Below are 20,314 nucleotides of genomic sequence, written 5' to 3'. Positions count from 1 at the left end.
GGCCCCGCCCCTCCCCGGCGGCCCCGCCCCTCCCCCCGGCTGCTCCTCCCTCGGTGGCGGCGCGGGCGGCGCGGGCGGCGCGGACGGCGGGCGGCCAGGTGAGCGTCCCGGCGGGGCCGGCGGGCCTTTGTGAGGCCGCGGGGCGGGCCCGGCCCCTCCGCCCCGGGGGCCCCCGGGATGGCTGGGGGCAGCCAAGGGGGAGGGGGCGCCTGGGGGCGGGGGCCGTCGGGGGAGGGGCGCTGCCGCGACGACCCGCGGCCCCGCCCGCCGGACGAGCGACACTCCACCTGGGATTCCCCCCGAGCGGCCGCAGCCTGAACTTGCCTGTCCCGCACCGGTGCAGTCCGAGAGTAACATCGCCTTGGCTTTGACCAAATCGGGGGCTCTTAAGAGGAGAAGCACTGAAGATGGGTTTGCTGGGCTGCCCCACGTTGTCTTCTGACCTTTGACTCGGGAGAGGTCAGTGCAGGCCCTCCTGCTCCTCCCGGTCCCCACCAAGGCCCCCCTTAGAGACCTGTGGGGCCCTGGCGGAGCCACCTGTCCGGCCGCCTTGTATTTCAGCTCTGACCAGAGTGCCCGGTGGCTGCCGCCTCTGTCACCCCTCCACACGTCCTTGCATCCACCCCACCCTGCACCCCACCTAACCGCCTAACCTTCCGTTTTCTCTGTTTCTAAATGTCCTTTCTAATCTGCGCTGCTTGTAGAATGAGGGGTGGGTGTGGGTGTTGGCAGCGGAACGCTTGGATTTCATCTTAGGTCCTTTTAGCAAATCTGGGTTTTGTTGGTACTAGAGTGCCCAGAAATGGCCCGGCCAGGGGCACCTTTCTCTGGAACCCTGGAGGGCAGGGCCTCCTCCCTGTAGCAGGCTGCCTGCCTGGGAGTTTCAGTTTGAGTTCTTTCCCCTTGTGTCTTGGTTTTAATTGTTTTGAAAGGGAACGTTAAGAATGTTTTGCAATAGTTTCCCTCCCCACACTGCAGGAGAGCCAGCTTGTCTTTAAGCTGGTCAGCGAATATCAAGGAGCAGATGACACCAGCCTTGGGTGGCCTGAGCCTGGTGCCCTGCCTGCTCCCCCGCTCCTGGGCGGGGCAGCCAGGGAAAGGGGGTGCGATGTGGGAAGAGGATTCTGGGACCCTGGATGCTAAGGGAACTGTCCTCAGTGGCCTCCTCGCACCTGCCCCTCCCCGCCGCAGTCAAATGTGGGAGCCAGCGAGCTCTGACTGGGGAAAGTACCAGACCTTCGCTTCCGCAAGTCAGAGGCAAGCTTAACTCTACATTTTCAAAGCGTACTGTCCCCAAAACAGGATCACCAGGCAAAGCGTCTACCAGGTCACTGTTTGCTGGGAAAAGCTGTGGTCCAACTAGAGGGTTTCCCGCCTAGGGCCGTGTGTTGCTGGCACCGGACAGCGGAGCGGGGCTGAGTTCACGGAAAGACAGATGCTGCCTGCTTACCAAATTAAGTTTTGCGTTGTATGACTTTCCTGCTACAGTTGCTCTTTATTTTCAAGTTTCACCATGTTTTGCAATTAACGTTGCAATTCAGAATAAAAAATCAGTTGAGACCTTTTTTTTTAACAAGAGCGGCTGGTTTTGTCTTAGAAAGAGGGCTGGGAGGTTTCCTTCAGCTTGCTATTGGAACATATTCCCAGGCAAAGAAAGGTTGTGTTTTACTCCAAGTAACAAATGTAGCTGAAATCAACTTTTTAGCACTAGCCTATGAAAAGTCCGGACAGATGGTAGTCAAGTGGTGACCCCCACACCTGACTCAGAGGCAGATCTCAGAATCTTGCTGAGTATTTCAAAGCAAATCTGACCTTGAGACGGAAACTGAGAGTGTTCATGTGGATTTGCCTTAAAAACCTGACACTCCTAAGGGTGCTTGGCAGTGGCTGTATGTGGTGATGAGTCTATCCCTGGCCTGGATCTGGGGGTCTCACGGGATTGCTGGCCACACTGTGTGAGTGGCTGCAGCAGAGGTGGCCTGGCCCCTGTGACTGGGGTCTCCTTTGCCCAGGGGGTGGGGATGCCCTCGGTGGGCAGGTGCAGCGCCTCCCTGGCTTTCTGTCCTTCATTTTCCTCTCTGTCCAGTCGGCGCTTGGTCTGGAGGAGGCTGAGGGCAGTGCTGTGCAGGGACAGAGGGGCCAACGCTGACACTGACAGGCTCCAAGAGGAGCGTGCTGACCAAGAGGACTTGGAGGGACGTGGGCATTTAGCTAGATACACGGCAAGACCTGCCGGCATATTGCGGTGGTGATGGAGGTGGGTACTAACCTAATTTTTGTTCGGGACTCCGCAGTTAGGACGGTCTGGAAGCTGTGGGGCTTCGTGTCACCCTGAGTTAGAAGGGCTGAGTGCCCTCAGGCTACAGTCATGGGCTATGACTTAGCCAAGCCAGCCTGGAGGGGAGGGGAATCTGTGTCCCTGCCTCTGCCTTGGGCATCTCTCAGGGTCCTTTCTGACTTCGTCCCAAACACAGGTGTCTGGGCGGGGGACCCTCAGAGGCCACCCACTGAGCCCAGCCTGAATCGTCCCCTGAAACAGGCTCTGGGTGACAGCATGTCAGCGCTGTCCTTGGGCTCCTCCCTCCCCTACTGATAAGTCTGCCAGCACTTTCTTGTGTTGAGTATCACACCAGTTAACGGTTGCTCAGGCTTTGGAACATAGGAAAGGAGTGACTGAGAATGGTTTTGAGTGTGTATTTGTCCTGGCAGGCCCAGTGAGATCGGCATACTGAGTGAGACGTGGCTGCAGAGGCAGCATCTAAAGTGGTTTTAGATTTAAATGAATGTAGTGGCAACCCCCCACCTCCGTCACCTTGTTTTTTTGTGCATTTTTGTTTATATTTAGTGCAATGAAATGAACAGACATTAGTTGTGCTGTTCAGTGATTTCGACACATCCGGTCTTTCCAGGCCCAACTCCTCCGTGGCAACAACTTGGGTTAGCTCGGTCTGTCTGCACGTTCATGTGAGTAGCATCGCGTGGTGCCTGTTTTTCTGTTGTTCACGTGGTGTTTTGAGATTTACTGTTGCAGGTTGTTGCCTCTCGTGGGTTTTGTTGCCGAGTAGTATTCCATTGTCAGATACACCCCCACTTCACCCATCGAGCACGCTTATTTTAAATCTTAAATAATGTTGCATCCAGAGTGGTGAGACAGACTGGAGCTGGCAGAGTGCCATGAGGGAGTGGAGTGGGGGTGTGGTCCAGGGAGGCAGCGGCGGGGAGGGGGGCTCCCAGCAAAGGTGAACAGATCAGGGCAGAGGAACTAGTGGAGGGTGAGCTGGTTCATCCTTCCTGGGAAGCAGCCTGGTGGGTTCACCACGTGCTGTGACAGTGCTCCTGCCCTGGCCCCAGCAGCACGCGCACCCCCCCCCACCCCCATGTTTGTAGGCGGGACAGTCGCTGTCAGAAGTGACGGTAAACTTCCACGTGACATAGAGGATGAGATGAGCAAGGAAGGTGGGACTAGCCGTGACTCCAACAGGCAAACACGCAGAGGAGGATGTGCCTGGAAACACCAGGAAGGCCTGGCATAACTGGCTCCCTAGGGTCTTTGCTTGCGCTATCTGATTCTCTCCCCATTATCTGCTCTGCGGGGAGTGGCTTGAAGAGCAGAGGCACTGCTGCCTCCAGAGGGAGCCACCACTGCCCGGCTGGCAGGGATGAGGGCAGCAGGGTCCTGATGGGGGCTGTGGGACGAGATGCAGGCACCCCGTGATGGCTGGGGGCATGCCTGCCTTTCTCCTGTTGGTCCTAAGTCGGATGCAGGGACAAAATGATGGATGCTGTCGGTTATTGGTCACACACTGGCCGGCCACGGGGCAACTGCTACAGGTTGTTTGGCTTCCTGTGCTGTCGCTGGAGATAGAGGTCTGAGTTCCCGCAGGTCTGCCGTGTGGGGAGCAGGCAGCTTCCTGGGCTGGTTCCTGCGCATGATGGGTTGGCTCTGGGACAGTCAACCGCATCCCTGTGTCTGTTCCGTGTCTCAGAGCAGAGTCACACGGGTGCCCTCTGGGCATCTTTCCTGGCGGTGCTGCCGTGGGAGCTGCAATGGCTCTGAATTTAGCCTCTGGAGAGAGGGGCTTGCTCTGGGTTGACCCCTCATGAATCTGTGCCCTGGGCTTTTTGAGGACCCCTGGAGGAAAGAGACGTGGGGTCCCGGGGAGCCCCACATAGCTTCCTGTGTGATGGGTCAGCCGTGGGCTCTGCCACCCCCCAAGCCCCACGTGGCTCCCTGACCTCCCATAGCCCGGACCTGCCAGCGAGAAGGGCGGCTCCACCTCCTCTGTCCGTAAACTGGGGCTTAATTGTGTTTTTCGAAGGAGTTTGGGCCCTAAATTAAGTCTGCAGAGTCCGAGTTTCAGGTTTGGTTGAAAAGCCAAGTGGTGATTGACTTGCTACAGAGGAACCCTTGAAACTTAGTCCCCCCACACACAGGGTGTCTCTTTATAGTTTGACATAATTTATATTAATTTTCAAGATGCTTAGAAGTTTTAAGCCAGTGACTTTCACACCAGTAATTGGGGGAAAAAACTGTAGAAGTTGAATGTGTAGCCAAGACAAAAAGTTCAAATCCTTTATTACCAGAAGAGATTGAAATACTTTTTTTGTGTGATTTGGTGGTAAGCTCTTTCTTTCATTCATTTAAAAATAGTCGCTAAACAGGTGTTCATGCACGGGGTTGTGATGGAGCCGGATGGCTTCAGCGGCTGTGTTGGTCAGTTAGACCTATTCACTTTTCTGGGAAGTTTGTCTCAAGGGAAAACAGCTACGGTCACCTAGTTTTCTAACTTTTATTTGGAAATAGGTATAGGCCCACAGGAAGTTGTAAGAACATCCTGGAGGTACACCCTTGCCCTGCCTCCCAGTGCTGGCTCTGCGCTGGGTGCCCAGACACACCGTCCCCACCAGGAAATCGGCTTCCAAGGGCCACAGAGCTGATCCGATTGTGTGTGTGTGTGCGCGCGCTTGCGCGCGTGTGGTTCTGGGCAGCTGGAGCACACGCCAAGCTTCCAGGACGCACCACCTCAGCCCCCATGCAGAGGGACGCCCTCGCCCAGAGACCCCCTGGGGCTCACCCCCCGCCTGTCCTGTTAGCGTCCTTACCGGGGTGGAGCCTGCCGCGTGCAGTCTGTTGGTTTTCTCGTCCAGCGTAAGTCCTGAGACCCACCCGAGTGCCCCGGCCACTGGTCAGTCCTCTACCGCTGAGCGCGGGCGCTGTGTGCTGGCGCTGGAGCGGCAGCCTCGCCACACAGGGAGGGCCTGGTGTCCGGTTGGGCTAGTGTGAGTGGAGCGGCTGTGAGCTTTCTTGTACATGTTTTTGCATGAGCATTGGTTTTCCTTTCTCTGGGATAAATGCCCAAGAAGTCACTTAATTTAAGTTCTTAAATGTTTAACACACAGCGGGTGAGAGCTACAGCACCGAGGGGAGACTTGGAGGTTGGGGGCCTCTTTCTGTCTGTCTTAGGGTCAGGCTGGCGGGCCTGCAGGGCGGCGGGGGCAGCGGCGCGTTCCCTCTTCGCCGCACAGCCCTGTGATGTTGGCGCCCAGCACACCACGGTAACAGGCCAGCGGCAGTCACTGGGAGCCGCAGGACTGCCTTTTAAAAAGAAGGAAAATTTTTCAGATTGCACATTTTAAAGATTCTAACCCCAACTCAAATGAATTATTTGAAATAAAAGTATTTAGCTACTTTACGGACTTGAGAAGAGAGGAAACTCATGCATCACAGCGTACTGTTCCAGCAGGTGTGGACCTTGACAGAGAGCCCGTGGTGTGGCAGGGCCCAGCCAGGCGTCGCGGGGTAGGTGGGGCCCTGCCCCTTCCTGCTCCGCGTTTTAGTTACGCAGAGGCCTCCAGCTTAGAGGCTGTTGGGAAGAACAGCTTCCTTGTGTTTCTGCCTCTCAGGTGGTGGCACAGAGAGCCTGCGGCGTCCAGCTGGGCCCCCCAGAGCCCCTGACGGTCTGGCTGAGGCCCAGGAACCAGCATCTTCATCCTGCCCCGAGGGATGCTACCTGGGGTGGCCGTAGAAGGCCCCAAGCCCTGGGGAGGACCCTGCCCCTGCCCTGCGACCTTCCAGAAACCCCTCCTTTCCCAGAGCGGGGAACTTGAAGGGGACATGTGGCCTCGGAGGCCCTGGCTGTGCGCACCTGCGCCCAGCAGAGCACTGGGACTGGCAGGTGGAAAGCAGCCTGCGGGGCCCAGGTTGCTCCGCCAGCACCCTGCAGACGCCCTGCATGTCCAGTGTGTCTCCCCTGTGGCTTCTGGGGCACAGCTTTTCAGGAGGGCGCTCCGCAGTCTGGGAGAGCTTGTGAAAGCATTGAGTGTCCGGTGTCTGATGTGCAGAAGTGGCTGTCGGTGACCAGGACCGAGTGGCTTTGCAGCAAAGTCAGACCACTGGTGACCACAAGGCTCCTGGCCGCCTGTCCTGCTCTTTGGCCCTCGGGCTGTGCCCGGCCACCTCGTTTCACACAGACACCTCCCTCATAGGCAACAACACTTAGAAATTGGGTGTCACTTTTGAGTCTAGGTCTTTAAAATGTATTTCTTCTGTTCTTGATCCATTTATCTTTTCTGATGGAGACAGTTGTGCTGTGGCTTAGCGATGTCCTTTGGAACAACCTTTGCAGAGTCTGTGTGGCTGTGGCCACCCAGAGTTGTGGCTCTATCCCCGCCCCAGGTCCCCTGTCTGCACAGGCCACCGCTGGCAGTCGGAGACTGAATCTGGGGCCGTGTCTGTGGGGACTCGGGTGGGCTCAGTGGCATGTTTCTTGGTTTCCACAGGACACGCATGATGTTCGCCCGAGGGTTAAAGAGGAAGTGCACCGAGGACGAGGAGGCGGCGCCCTCCTACAGCCGGCAGCGCCAGTCGCTCCTGGACATGTCCCTGGTGAAGCTGCAGCTCTGCCACGCGCTGGCGGAGCCCAGCCTGTGCCGCTCTGTCCTTATCGCCAACACGGTCCGGCAGATTCAGGAGGAGATGACGCAGGATGGGGCCTGGCGTGGGGCGGCACCCCAGACCACGGGGCGGGTGCCGCTCGACCGCCTGGTCTCCACGGACATCCTGTGCCGCTCGGCGCGGGATGGGGCGGGAGACGGCCCAGCAGCACCGGTTCCGAGGGGCCCGCAGAGCAGCATTTGGGAAGGGGACGGCCCCCTGGAAGACAGAGGAAGCTTTCAGAAGTCCCTCGATCAGATACTGGAGACGCTGGAGAGTAACACCCCCCTCTCCGTGGACGAGCTGTTCTCCGACGTGGACAGCTCCTACTGCAGCCTGGACGCCGTGCTGACCGGCGTGGTGGGCGGCGCTCAGTCGGGCCAGGACGGGCTGGAGGCCCTCGCCACCATGGCCGCCCCACCCCCCAGCGCCAGCTGCAAGTCGGACCTGGGTGAGCTGGACCACGTGGTGGGTATCCTGGTGGAGACTTGAGCCGCGGCCATCGAGGTGCAGAACAGAGGGAGTTGTCAGGCCGTGCAATCAGCTGGAGCCCTGGGTGTGGTGCCCGCTGCCCTGCAGCCAGGGTCAGCTCTGGTTTGCCTGTGTTTCAGAGAATGACCAGCCACCCCCTCTGCCCCCAACCCCGGGGGGGCCGAGCAGTCTCCTGCAGGCTGGTCGGCCCTCGTCCCTGGGCCTCGTCGCTGTGTCCTGCTCCAGCTCTGCGGAGGACGCACGCCTCCAGCTGCAGTCAGCCGTGTCCACCTTCAGCTGGGTGGATTTTCTAAAATTACATTTTATATGTTTTGGATAATGTTTTGTCTTAAGATATATTTCTAAGCTTTTTATACGTTTATCACTTTAGATTTTTTAGCTATTTTCTTAAAAATATATTTTTCTATGAATGTTTGCTGCTGCTACATTAGAAACTTACAACTCAACAGTTGCAGTTGGTGTATTTCATCTTTTTAAGCTCTAAGAAACACTGTTCTTTTTACAAGTGTCGCTGCCCTCCGAGTGGGCAGGGTACGGGCATCGCAGTTTCCACTTTGGACTTGGGGGCGGTCCCTCCCCGCATGCGCTGCGCCCCTTAGAGCACCGTCAGGGTCGAGGGCCTGGCTCGGTGGGCCTCTGTCCTCGCGTGGTTAGAGGTCTGCCGTGCGAGCCAGAACCCCGTCAGACATCACTGCAGACTTCGGAGGGGTCTAAGTGCCTGTTTGTGTCTTTGGAGGCAAAGCTCAGGTAGTCCACCCTGAGGTGTCTTGGGCGCTGCATCCTGAGGATCTGGCTCCTGGGGCCCCTCCCATGCGGCTTCCCCAGCACAGCTGACCCTCTCCCGGAAGACGCCGCCCTCCCCCGTGGCCCTCCCTCTGCGGGACTGTCCCGGCTGCTGGGCCGTGCGCAGGGCGGCCGCGGTGGGGCGGGCGCGGGTCTGTGTACCGCAGGACTGGAGAATGTTCACGTGCGCTCTGTAAAACTGGTGCTGGAGCAGAATTTTAAGACTAAATTTAAGTCTAGAACTAAAGAAATCTGGACACGTCCGTTACAGCCCCTCGATCTTGAGGGCAGTCGACCGCAGGGCTGGCTGGGTAGTGCGTTCGCCCTGTGACCCTGCCGGGGGCTCTGAGACCTCCCACAACTTCTAGATCTTTCTCGCTGGTTTACAAGTAAGACTGCCCTCTCCCCACCCCCACCCCACGCGTCCCATTTCTCATGCTTTTTCTCCCTTCTCTAGTCCTTAGCCAGAAAGGGTTGTTTTCTTTCATGCATTTCTTAGTATCAGTGATGTACAGCTCATTTTATTAAAAAGTTATCCTACAAAGTGGACATGTGTTGTCAGTCACCTACCGCGTCTAAATCCTTGAGTGGATCTGCTTTTCTGGTTCAGTTCAGCCAGATTATCTAATGGAGCCAGTGGGGGTGGGAAGGGGTTTCAGGTGGGTGTGTTGGTAGGCAGGGGAATGAATTTTTTAAAAAATATATTTAATTAATTTTGGGGGGGTTTTTTTTGCTTGAGGGGGGAGGTAATTAGGTTTATTTATTTACTTATTTTTTTTAACAGAGGTACTGGGGCTTGAACCCAAGGCCTTGTGCAAGCTGGGCACGCGCCCCACCACTTGGGCTCTCCCCCACCCGGGATGTCTTCATTACCCGACCGCACAGGGCTTCAGGGGCACGCTGCTCCCCTCCCCAGCACAGCGGTGGGGGACAGGTGTGGGACAGGGCCCTTGGATCTGGGCCGGGGCTGGGGCCCCAGCGGTGCGGGGAGCTGTGGGTGAGACGTGGGCCGGGCAGCATCCATGAGGTGCTGCTTTCAGATTTAAAGGTATTTTCTCCTTGGGTCAAGTGTGTTTTATAAGCCGCACACCTGAAGCTGTGCTTTGTGTCTCTAGCATTTCTGTCTACAGGGAATTTGCTCGGTTGCCGAGTAGCGGCAGGGCCCACGGTACGCGGGCGGGGGCGGGCAGTGGGCGGCGCCTGTGCCCCGGCTTTGGCTTCAGGGCCCCATCTGCTGGCGTGGCTGAGCCCTGCCGCCTCTCTGCCCTGCTTTGCTTTTCCTAGTTCTTCCCCAGCTGCCCACTGTCGTTCTGGGGCCCCTGGTGTTGCTGATGGTCTAGAAGTCCCAGGCGGGGCGAGGTGGGGCTCTGCTGGATCTCTCTGCCGTCCCAGCCGGGCTGGCCGATGGGCACCTGGACACCGACCCCCTGGAAGCATCAGAGCATCTCCAGAGAGGAGCAGGGGCAGGTGGCCAGTTGCTGATGCTGGGTTTGAACATGGACGTGCAGGACTCCCTCCAAGCTCCCACGTGCGCGTGGCCACGGTGTTTTGTCCACTTTGCAGAAGGAAAGTGCCAGCCGCAGTTGTGTGGCCGCCATCTTCAGCCCGCCCCCTCCCGTCCCCCTGGCCGGCTGGCAGAGCTTCGCGCAGATCTGGGCTCCGGGTGAGGGAAGCTTTGTGTGCAGTGAGTCACGGTACGTGTGTGCAGTGAGTCACGGTACGTGTTTGCAGCTGCTTCTGCACACAGAGATTCTGGAAGTGTTCCCAGCCCTGACAACCTCTTGGTCAATGGTGAGTCCTTAAGTTGGAAGACTTCTGAACCATCAATAATAAACATACATCGTGCTATCTTTATGGACGATGAGTGATACGAAGTTACTGTCACTGAGAAGGAGATTAGAAAGCTCACAGTCAGGAAACTGGGGCACACACTGCTGTGTCGGGTAGCGGTTAATCGCAGCTCTGTTCCTTTTCTGGACTTGGTGAACTTCCCTCTAAACTGCCTCCCCGGCTTCCTCCCGGCTTTGGTGTTGTATTTTCATCCCCACCTGGTTTCTGAATAAGCATCGTCACGTGTCCTCCTAGCTGTCTGTTGCTTCCCACCCCGCCCGGCTGGTTCCTGGGCTGGCAGACTCCAACAACTGGGTCCTCGGCGTCTGTTGGCCTCCATGTACATGGTCACCCCAGACACCTCCAGTGTGGGGGCATCAAGGAAGGCGGGCTCTCTTTTGCATCATGGCTGGGGTCCCCACAGGCCTGTGTCCCCAAACCCACCTCTGTGACGCCAGTGGAGCCTTGGTGAGTGGCTCTGGGTGTGGCCCGCTGCACACAAGTGCTCCCCGTCCACAGGAAGAGACGGGTCTTCTGCCAAGGTCAGTGAGGTCAAGCTGGTTGCATACGTGTGTGCAGGCCTGCATACGGCCGTCATATACGTGGCTCCATGTGGCCGCCCCAGTCACGACGCGTGGGTAGGGCTTCCTTCATACTCATCCTGTGTGGGGTCATGAGATTCTTGGATCTGTGGATTACAGTCTGCCATCACTTTTGGGAAGTTGTTAGCTGTTAAACTTCTGAACATTTCTCCTGCTCTCTCTCCCCTCTGCTCTGGCTTCTGCGGCTCCAGTTACACGTAGGTTAGACCGCCTGCTCTTGGACTGTTGTTTTCTGTGTTCCATTGGGCATTTCTGTTGACCAGTCTTCACGGTCGCTGGTCTGTTCTGCTGTGTCTGGTCTTCTGTTAACCCATCTGAAGATCATTGCTTATGATACCATAGTTTTTATTCCCAGCATTTCATCTTGTTCTTTTTCATAACGTCCATGCTTCTGCTGAAACTTTCCATCTCTTCCTGTGTTGTCCACTTTTCACTAGAGCCTCACTGCTTCTGCCTTGGCTGTTTTACAGTCTCCGAGTTACCGTTTGGGCAATCTCTGGTTCTGCTGCTGCTGACCGTGGGTCGCTGTCTTGTGACATCTCACTGTGTGCCAGGCATTCAGCACAGAACAGCAGAGTGAGTGATGCCCTGCCGGGTTCCTGCAGTGGGAGTCGCCGTGGCCTGCAGACTGCGGTTCCGAGGGTGGTGTCGGGACCGCAGCGGCAGCCGGGCCTGCGGTCTGAGTGTTGGCAAAATTCTGGGGAGGAGCCTGAGCCATGTTTTTACATTTTTAGATCCCTGGAGGGTTCTCTCCACTCTCCGTCCCAGGTCTTCTTGCCGCCTCTTCCCCAGCCTTTAAGGGCCCAGAATACTCCCAGAGCGCGTACTCAGCTGCCCTGTGCAACCTCTGGACTTGGTGGCAGGGACCCCAGAGTGCCCGCCAGAGGCCTTCTCACTTCCTATCCCCGCCCCCTTCTGGGAGAGGCTGCCTTTCCCTGGAGGGACTTCCTGCAGCTCACCCCCCGCCCTTGGCATCTACTCCGAGTGCTCAGCGAAGACGGAGGGCTGGAGGACAGGCCCGGACTGTCCACTGGGGCTACTCAGGACTGGACCCTGCTGGCTCAGCGAGGAGCCAAGCCTCGCTTGCTGCGGCTGGGCCCTCTCCCTCTGCTCCGCCAGGGGTGCTAAGAGCGGCCATGGCCTCGTCCACTGCTTGCTTCAGGTGTCTCGAGTTTGCTTGTGTCGTCAGCTCTGTGTACTTTAAACTGCGGCCTTGCAGCTGACTGGGCTTGTTCTGGTCAGGGGGAGCGACTGCCTCTTGTTCGCTGTACATCTGAATCGGAGGTGACCAGTCAGCCCTTACCTGTGTGCCCGTCTTTCCCGGTTCAGAAAGTCCCCTCCTGGGGCAGATGGCCTGGACAACAGGTCACAGACTCAGGGCCAGACTTGGTTCCTGATTAGATGGGGGGGCGGGGCTTCTGGTTTGAGGACTGGGTAGCGGAGGAGCACAGTGGGGATGGGAATGGAGCTGAGATTTGGGACCTGCGGAGTCTGGGGCTCTTGTGGGGACAGTCCTGCTGGACACTGCGCTGGGGAGGGGGCATGGCTTACAGCCAGCAGGGCAGGAGGGCAGCCGTGGGGACAGTCAAGTGCCGGCATCCAAGTTTGAATCTTGGGGGGAGGAGGCCGAGTGGCCTCGTTTGGGCTTTCACGTCTAACTTCAAGCAAAGGTGGGAAGTGACAGCACGTCCCAGCTGGCCTCTGCCGGCAGGGGCCCCAGTGCAGGCGCTGCCCTTGATGGGAGCAGCACGGCAGAAAAGCAGGTTCCAAATTTCCACTTTTTTCTGGCTGAAGATGAGAGCGTAAGACAGATTTCCCAAACATAGGGCACCAAAAAAAATCTGTTACCCTTAACATAAGCCTTGACATGACAGGCGGCCTGTGGGGGGTGCTGGGGTGCAGGGTGACACTAGGGGCCTCCTCCCAAGTGACAGGTGACATCTGCTGTCACCACTGTGTCCCGGCTGTGCCACTGACGCCTGCACTGATGGAGCTGTGGTCTCCCAGCCTCGAGGGGCCTTGGGGGGGACAGTGACGGCTGGGGCCCCACTCTGTGTGTGTGCCAGTCCTGCCCGCCTGACCCCCAGGCCTCTCCGAGGGACCACAAGGGCTGCCTGGCAGGCTGGTAGGACAGGGTTTCCAGCCCAAGTCCCCAAGGAGCGGGCGATTCAGCAAGAACACAGCTCGTCCAGGCTGTTTTACTTCATAAAATTTTACAAGTCAGTGCCGACGGCTGGGCTCTGCCCTGGGAAGGGGGTTTCCTCAGCCGATGACCAGGGAAGCTTGCCCGCTGGCAGGCAGGCAAAGGGGGGTGCAGGCGTGGATAAGCTCACACACTTCGGGGAAACAGCACCCCCTGCCCTGCCCCCCACCTCATGCCCTGCAGCCCTGGAACCCGGGGCCGGGGACAAGCGCAGTAGTAATGCACGCAGGACCTTCCAGGTCCCTGCACGGCTGCTTCCGGGGACAGTCCCAAACACGGGCTGCCCGGACGGTGCAGGGCAGGTGGCCAGGCACCTTCACTGTGTCGGGGCCCCAGACTCAGGAGCCACCACTGTTCCTCAGGCTGGGGTGGGGCTCCTGGGGGCCCAGGTGAGGACTAGCTCTGCCCAGGGACAAGGGGCACCCTGTCCAGCAGAGCCTCAGCCCCACAGGAGCCGGGGGGGGGGAGGCAGGGGGGCAGGGTGGGTCCCTGGACCACCCTGCCACAAGATAGTTCTGGTTTCCAGCACCAAACCAAACTCGTAAGATAATGAAAAATTCCTCATAAAGATACAAAGTCCTTCCACTTTAGCAAACATCACTGTTAAACAATGTCATTTTTAGATTACGTGGAGTGAAAATCTTCTTTTTCCGTGGAATTGTGATGAGCTGCCGGTTTCCGTGGAAGGGGGTCTTCAGGAAGAGGCTGTATGTGATCAGGCTGCCCTGTCTGCTGCCAGGCGTCCCTGTGAGCTGGCAGGACGGAAGGACGGGTCAGGGGTCAGCACATGCACCACGAGAAATGCCAGCGGCCTGTCTGTCCCCTGAGGTGGCCGCGCCTGCCACTGGGCCCCCAGGGTCTATACCCACGTGTTGTCACCACGGAGGTGCAACAGACAGAAGTGCACGGCTGTGACTCCTGAAGCACCTGCCCCAAGGGGGACACACTCTGCCCCAGGGCCATGTCGGCCCCCTCCTCCCAAGGGTTCTGGACCCTGGCCTGTGGCCCCCACTCCAGATCAGAGCCTGGTGGTGGACACACCACCGTGTGCTGTCCCATCTTTTCCCAGGGTCGGGGTGCGTCCAGAGCAAACCCCCGCTGAGCTGCTCATCCTGGGCATCTGGAGGACAGGCCCCTCTGGGCCTAGTCGTGGCCCTCCACCCCCAACACCTGGTCCGGAGGTGGGAGGGAGACCCTGCTCCCGGGGAGGCTTCTCCTCAGCCTGGTAAAGCCCCTTTCCAGTCCCCTTCCTGCCGCCTGGGCCCCACCCTGACAGGCGGTGCTTGCGGGTCTAGCAGGGCCTTCAGACCACGGAGGAAAGCTGCTGCGCGGACCCTGTGGCCACCCAGCCCTGGGGCCGGGCCTGCCACCCTCCTAGCTGCCCGGCTCAGCCCCGACCAGCTCACCTGGGTCTGGATCAGGGCTCCGCAGCGCGGCAGACAGCAGCTGCGTACCATGGGCTCTGCGCGCCCCTGGAGGTCTGGGTCCTCCCGCATGTGGCCCTGGCCTGTGGAACGGCTCTGAGGGAGCAAAGCAGTGTGGGCCGGAAGGAAGGCTGCTAGAGGGTGCTTTTTCCCCCATTTTTCCTTTTTACCCCAGGCCCTTCAGTGTGTCTCCCTGTAAGCCAGCACTGGTGGCCAGCCCGTCCCGCCCCTACCCCTCACCACAGAGCCCCTTCTCAACCGAGGTCTTTGCCGCCCCCTCCCCGTTTCCATGGGAGGAAGACACGGCAGCCGGGGGCCCTTGTCAGGGTCCAGCCCTGTGTGGCCCTGGCAGCCACTCCTGTGCCCATGTTCCCCCGGCCTGCCTGCTGGCCCCTTCTGCATTTCCCATGCCTGAAAGTTTCCATAATATTAAAAATGGAAAAAGGTCTTTGCCAACTTGGTTACTGAAAGACAGCCCTCCTTGCAACTCACATGTTCTCTGATAACTCCTGAGTCGTGTAAGTTGGGTCTCGAGGAGACTAGTCAGCCATGGCCCTTGCCGTGGCCTTCCTGAGCCTTTCCCACCCCGTCTTTGCTCTGGCTTTGCCGGCTCCCACCTCCGAGGACCTGCCTGAGCTAACCCCACACCTCCGCCTACACCTGCTGTGGACCCTGACCATGTTCACGCTGGAGCCCCGGCCCCACGCCCCCCCCACCTGCAGAAGCTCCCGTGGCGCAGATGCGCCCCGCAGCCCCCAGCAGACAGCGATCCTCTATCCACCCTCCACGGCTACTCCTGGGCAGCCCGTTGCAACATCACCATGTTCTGCCCTGCACCCCTGGCACCGGGCGCCGAGGGCAGGGCTGCACTTGGATGCCCGTTGGCCTGGCACAGGGCAGGTGTGTAATGAGTCAGACAAGGGGCACCCGCTCTGCTTCGCCCCTCCCCTGCCTCCCCTGCCAGAGTCACCCCCGAGAAAGTCAGGGTCCTGGGCAGGTGTGCCCCTCTACAAACCTGCACGTTTTCCCCACTAGCAGAGCTTCCTGGCAGCAAGGCCCACCCACCCTCGTCCTGGTGGGGGACCCTGAGATGTGCTGTGGCCACAGGGTGGCTGGAAAGTTGCTGTGAAGTCCAGCCGACCCCTAGGAGACTCCCAGCCACCTCCACCTATGTCACTTCACCTTCCGAGCAGCATCAATTCCGAGAACAAGGAGGAAGTTTTCCTGGCAGCGGGACTCACTCCAGAGACACTGGGAAGTCAAAATGGTCTTGGCGTTCTGAAGAGCTCTCCAGAGTTTTCTAGATTCAGAACTGGAAAAGAGGTGCAATCGTTATAGGGCAACCTAGAAAGCCTTCAGAATGGAAGCACGAGAGCGCCTGGCCTGTTAGAGTCCTGAGAACAGAGCCTGGCCATCTCACTTGTCTGCTCATTTATTCAGACACCCACTATCCTGCAAGCACCCAGCACCGCCCCTCCTTCCTGCTTGATTCCGCTCCACAGAGCACATGCCTAGTGCTAAGTGGCTCATTTCATCACTGAGTGTCTCTTCCAAGGGCAGAAGCTCTGTGAGACCAGATATTTTTCTGGTCTTGTTCCCTGATGATCTTGAGTGCCTAGAGCCATGCTGGGTGCCACAGAGATGCTCAAAACCGGGAGGAGAACGACTGCCCAGAGGAGTGAACACGAGTGTCTGCTGCAGCCTCCAGGAGAGAAGGCAGGGCGGGTGCACAGACAGCTACAGTGGGAACAGTTGCCCCAAGTAGAGTCACTTTCAGACCCCACGTAACTCCATAGTGTTCCTGTCACCCATCGTCCAGTCTGCCCGGTCCCAACACCAAGACCACCTCTGGGTGCCCCAGACTCATGCCGCTGGCCTGCCAGCCTGGACCGTGACCTGGGGAGGCAGCATGTCCACAGGGCACGCCAGCCCCCTGGGCCAGGCTCTGGCCTCTGTGCCCAGGCCTCTGCCAGGTGTGCCCTAGGCAGGCGTGGGCTTGGACCCCAGCCAGAGCTCAGGAGGTCTGCCCGCACAGCTCTCTGCCGAGGTCTCAGCCTGCTCAGCAGGGCATGGGGAGGGGAGCAGGGAGGCCAGCTCCCACCCGCCTTCACCCCTCCCTCTGGGGCCTGGGTCCAGCTGGTCTCAGGCTATCGCTTAATTGAGTTAAACTGATTGTTCTCTCAGTGCTCAGTAAAAGGGCGTCTTAGAAAGTGGCCATCTGCAAACAACTGCCTCTGTGATTTCCCTTAGGGACCTGGCCAGGGAGTGTCAGGCTGGCAGGCACCCCAGGAGCACAGGTGGGCTGATCCCCCTGGCTGAGAAAGTCTCCAGGGCACTGGCTAGGGAAGGGGGGCAGGGGCGGGGCCTGAGGGGAGGGGCTGTGGCAGGGCATGAACCTGAACCTGGGCTACCTGGTCCTTTGGCCCTGGGACCAAAGGTGGCAGGATTTCAGGAGAGACAACACTCCACAGAGGTAAAAACAAAAGACCCCCGCATCCACCATTTCGACCAAAAGTGTTACTGCTGAGCGGCTGGGAGAAATATTAGCTCCTGCTTAAGTTCATTACCACAGTGTCTGCACAGGTTCAAGGCCAGGTGCTTCTTCCTTGCTTGCTTCTAAGAAACCGTCTAAGGTGGAAACAGCTTCAGTTACCTGCTGGATGGGCACTTCTTGAAAAGCAAACTTAAAAATGTTCTCATAGCTGAGAAGGAGCTGAAAAAAAGAAAAAAAATACCAAAGTCAGGAGAAATACATAAGTTATGTCACCTTATTCCAAATATATAATTTGGGTACAAATGAGATTTGTAAATGATGATACCGTTACTGCTATTATGACATGACGTGTTCCTGCCTAACAATCCCTGCTTGAGGCAGAATCATGCAACGAAGACCACAGAGTGTGTGGGGAGAGTGCAGTTAGGACACAACTGATGAACTTCATCAGTGACACATGGGAAAAGAGAGGCTCCCAGCAAAAACGTGAGCAGTCTTCTCATGTGTTGAGGGAGAAACCCACCCCTCCTCCAATAAACAGCATTTCCCAGAAAAAGACCTGAAGTGCGCAGGTTGTGAGTGGGTAGGAAGTGCTGGAAGGTGGGCTGTCTGCGGTCAGGGTGGGGACCCTAACCCCCATGAGGAGCGGTAAGGCACACCTAGGTGGGCTGGGAGAAGTGGGAGTGTGTGTGGTGTATGTACTTGCACGGGCCTCCATTCAGCAGGTGCATTTACCTGGTGTTTCCTGCAAAGTTCACATTATGATCAGATTGTTCCCTGATATATTAATTGAGTTGGAAGACAGTCCTGTCCTGGAGGTTAGGGCAGAGAAAGGGGGCTGAGTCCTGGGCTCTCCAGGCTGTCTCCAGCACCTGGTCACTAAACACACACTGAAATGTGGCCCTTGGTGGGGCTTTCCAATTAAATAGATTAATGACTCCGACAAAATGCACTTCACCCACATGCCCTGAACTGGGCCAGGAGAGCACAGCCTGGTTGATGGGCAGATGGGAAGGTGGAGGCAGGAGGCAGATGTGGCCAGACCCGGGAGGAGTGAGCACAGAAGGCGCCCAGCTCCCGTGTTGCCCCCTGGGGCAATCCATCTCTGGCTTAGGAGGACAGGACAGCCAGCCATGTGGCCCACGACCAAGGCCTAGAGAGCAGCAGACCCCCTCCCTGGCCAGCCCACGAGAGCCTGAGGTCCACGGGCCTTTCGGCATATAAAACACTTCCTTTGCAACATGGTGAAGATGAGTACTTTAGAAATACCTCAGAAGGTGAGATGGTGGCGGTTCCCGTCGCCCAAGGTCCACCCTGGTGAGGCTGGCGAGAACCATACTCCTTTGGGGCAGAAGTGGTTCTAGGCAGCTGAGTCTCTGCGGGCCTCTCTGGGAGCTCAAAGGACCGAGAGAATTGTTCAGACTTGGCCGAGGACTCCCTGAAGCCTTCAAACTCCCCCCAGGCACCGCTGCGTTCCCCTGGGTCTGGGCCACCGGCACTGCCACGCCCAGAGATCCTGGCGGCCCCGCCCGAGGAGGGAAGGAGGGAGCGGGTCTTCGCCCACGGCACAGCGTCACCGCTCGGCCTCCCAGGTGCCGGGCTTGCACCGCTGTCTTTAGAAGCCTCCCCTGCTTCCTCTGCCAGTTCACTCAAAAACGCGCAGAGAGGGGGCATCTGGCCAGCTGCCCCCCCAGCTCCTGTTGGCCTTGTGTGTCGGTGCCGCCAGGTCCGCACAGACCCGCTGGGAAGACGCTCAGGAGACATAGACCCTGCTGTGCCGGAGCTGCCCAGGGCTGGACAGGCCCGGCGGTCGCCTGCTCCCCAGTGCTCAGCGGCTGCCGGCGGCTTCCTCAGGAGTACTGACGGCCCGGTGTGGGAGCAAAGTCGCTGTGGAACGGACACAAATCACGTACACAATCTGATCACCCAGGGGAAAGTGACGGGAGCCGCTGCCCAGCTTCCTCCTCCACACGCTGGGCGACGGCCCAGCACAGGGGCGTGTCCTAGAGACCAACGAGGTGCTGGGGGTCAGCATGGCCTGGGAAGGTGGACGAGCTGCGGGGTCCTGCCTGGGCCGCGGTGGGCAGGGGTCTGCGGCGCCCAGTCTGGCAGAGTCGGGGAGAGTCGCGGCGCCCGCGGGAGGGCGGCGCCCCGGGGTCCCTGAGAGTTGGGTCGGGGGCTCGGGGAGACCCTTTGCGGGGCGGACTAAGGTCCGAGGCGGCCGCTGAGGTCCCCCCGCTTGGGCCTGGCCTGGGCTCTGGAGAGGAGGACTCGCAACCCCGGCGCGCTGGGACCCCGGCGTCCGGCTCCGGCCGGCACCCACCTCGGCCGCGTCGCCACCTCGGCCCCCGTGTGCAAGCAGCTGCCCCGCGTCCCCTCGGCCAGCGCCGGCACGTTGCCTGGCAACGACGCGAGCCAGCCCCGCTTCCGGCGCTCGCCGCCCTGACGTCAGCACGCCGGCGCCGCGGGGGCGTGACAGCGCCAGGCCCCGCCCCTGCTGCAGCGGAGCCTGGAGAACCCGGGTGCCTGGAAAGAGCGGAGCATTATTAGTTCCGGCGCTTCAGCCGCTGCGCGAAGAGAGGCTCGTGTTTCATTAAACGAGCCCCCCGTGCCACTGCCCAACGTGCAGCGCACGTCTTACACGGCCCCGGGCCGGGGGTGAGCGGGCGCCTGCTGCCCCCTCCGTCGACACCGCTACACCCCGATGACCCGCGGCCAGCTGCTGCCCTCCGACCCTGGCCTCCCTGGCCGCCCTCTCGTGCCGCTGTCCCGCTGCAGTGGTGGTGGTCGGGGGCGCCTGTGTAGCCGTGTGATGTCTTCTCCACGAGGGCCGTCTGTCTTGCAAATCCTGAATCTCCAGAAGCTAGTCCTTCCAAGTGTAGGCGGATGAGGGTCCGCTGCCTGCGGGCAGGAGAGGGTCGCAACCCCTCCCTCTCGGATCCCATGTAGCCCCCGCCCCGATTCTCGACCTGGTCACCAGCCAGCCCCAAGGCAGAGCAGGGCCAGGCTGGGCCCCAGGGCAAGGGGCACCAATGGGCCAGCCTTGCCTCCTGCCATTGCCCTTCCCGGGGCATTCCAGGCCTTTCCCCATCTCCCCATCCCAGTCTCATGGAATCAGCCCTCCTCAGATGTGGCCATCAGGCCATGGCTGAAGCTCTGATCCACACCTTGTCCCTGGAATCTTCCTGGGACCTGCCTGGGCCCTGTCGTGTTTGCATGAGTCACCTGCACTCTCCCTAGTCCCTCTCAGCCAAGCTACTGAAAATTTCCATTTAAAAAATTACCAAATGAGATCATTCTCTGAAGCCTGGACCTCAGCCATCTTCCTCCCTTCCCCGCTTCCTGAGGGGCACAACCACCAGCAATGCAGTGTTTTGAGCGATGCAGTCAGACTGCCCAGCGCTGAGCAGACACCAGGATGACCCTGCAGGAAGGTGACCAGACACTGGCTCTCTCCTGCCTCGACGTCACCCAGGGAAAGCAGTCCCCTGCTGTCCACCCGTTGCTTGGACCCCCACCCCCACCCCATCCACTGTCCTGGCCATCCTCACG

At 59.0% G+C, this 20,314-nt stretch overlaps 2 protein-coding genes across 3 annotated transcripts; one reads left to right on the top strand and one right to left on the bottom strand.

The window, feature by feature from the left end:
- The first annotated feature begins 38 nt into the window (after nucleotides 1-38).
- On the top strand, nucleotides 39-8,758 carry CDCA4 (cell division cycle associated 4). 2 transcript variants are annotated; one of them, XM_031674876.2, is made up of 2 exons: nucleotides 39-98; nucleotides 6,781-8,758. In XM_031674876.2, exon 2 carries the CDS (start codon nucleotides 6,788-6,790, stop codon nucleotides 7,424-7,426), a length of 639 nt encoding a protein of 212 aa, XP_031530736.1. In that variant the 5' UTR covers nucleotides 39-98; nucleotides 6,781-6,787; the 3' UTR covers nucleotides 7,427-8,758. The 2 variants fall into 2 exon arrangements, with proteins under 2 accessions (XP_031530736.1, XP_015105555.1); XM_015250069.3 differs by lacking the exon at nucleotides 39-98 and adding an exon at nucleotides 194-459.
- Nucleotides 8,759-13,424: 4,666 nt separating this feature from the next.
- CLBA1 (clathrin binding box of aftiphilin containing 1) lies at nucleotides 13,425-19,228 on the bottom strand. The gene is made up of 6 exons (XM_072963867.1): nucleotides 19,086-19,228; nucleotides 18,032-18,649; nucleotides 16,836-16,981; nucleotides 15,451-15,580; nucleotides 14,251-14,364; nucleotides 13,425-13,596 (listed from the first exon to the last, which is right to left on the bottom strand). Exons 2-6 carry the CDS (start codon nucleotides 18,524-18,526, stop codon nucleotides 13,432-13,434), a joined length of 1,050 nt encoding a protein of 349 aa, XP_072819968.1. The 5' UTR covers nucleotides 18,527-18,649; nucleotides 19,086-19,228; the 3' UTR covers nucleotides 13,425-13,431.
- Nucleotides 19,229-20,314: the final 1,086 nt, after the last annotated feature.

Source organism: Vicugna pacos, chromosome 6 (genome assembly GCF_048564905.1).
Source record: "Vicugna pacos chromosome 6, VicPac4, whole genome shotgun sequence".
Lineage (NCBI taxonomy): Eukaryota > Metazoa > Chordata > Mammalia > Artiodactyla > Camelidae > Vicugna > Vicugna pacos.
This window is presented reverse-complemented; position numbering and strand designations above follow the sequence as displayed.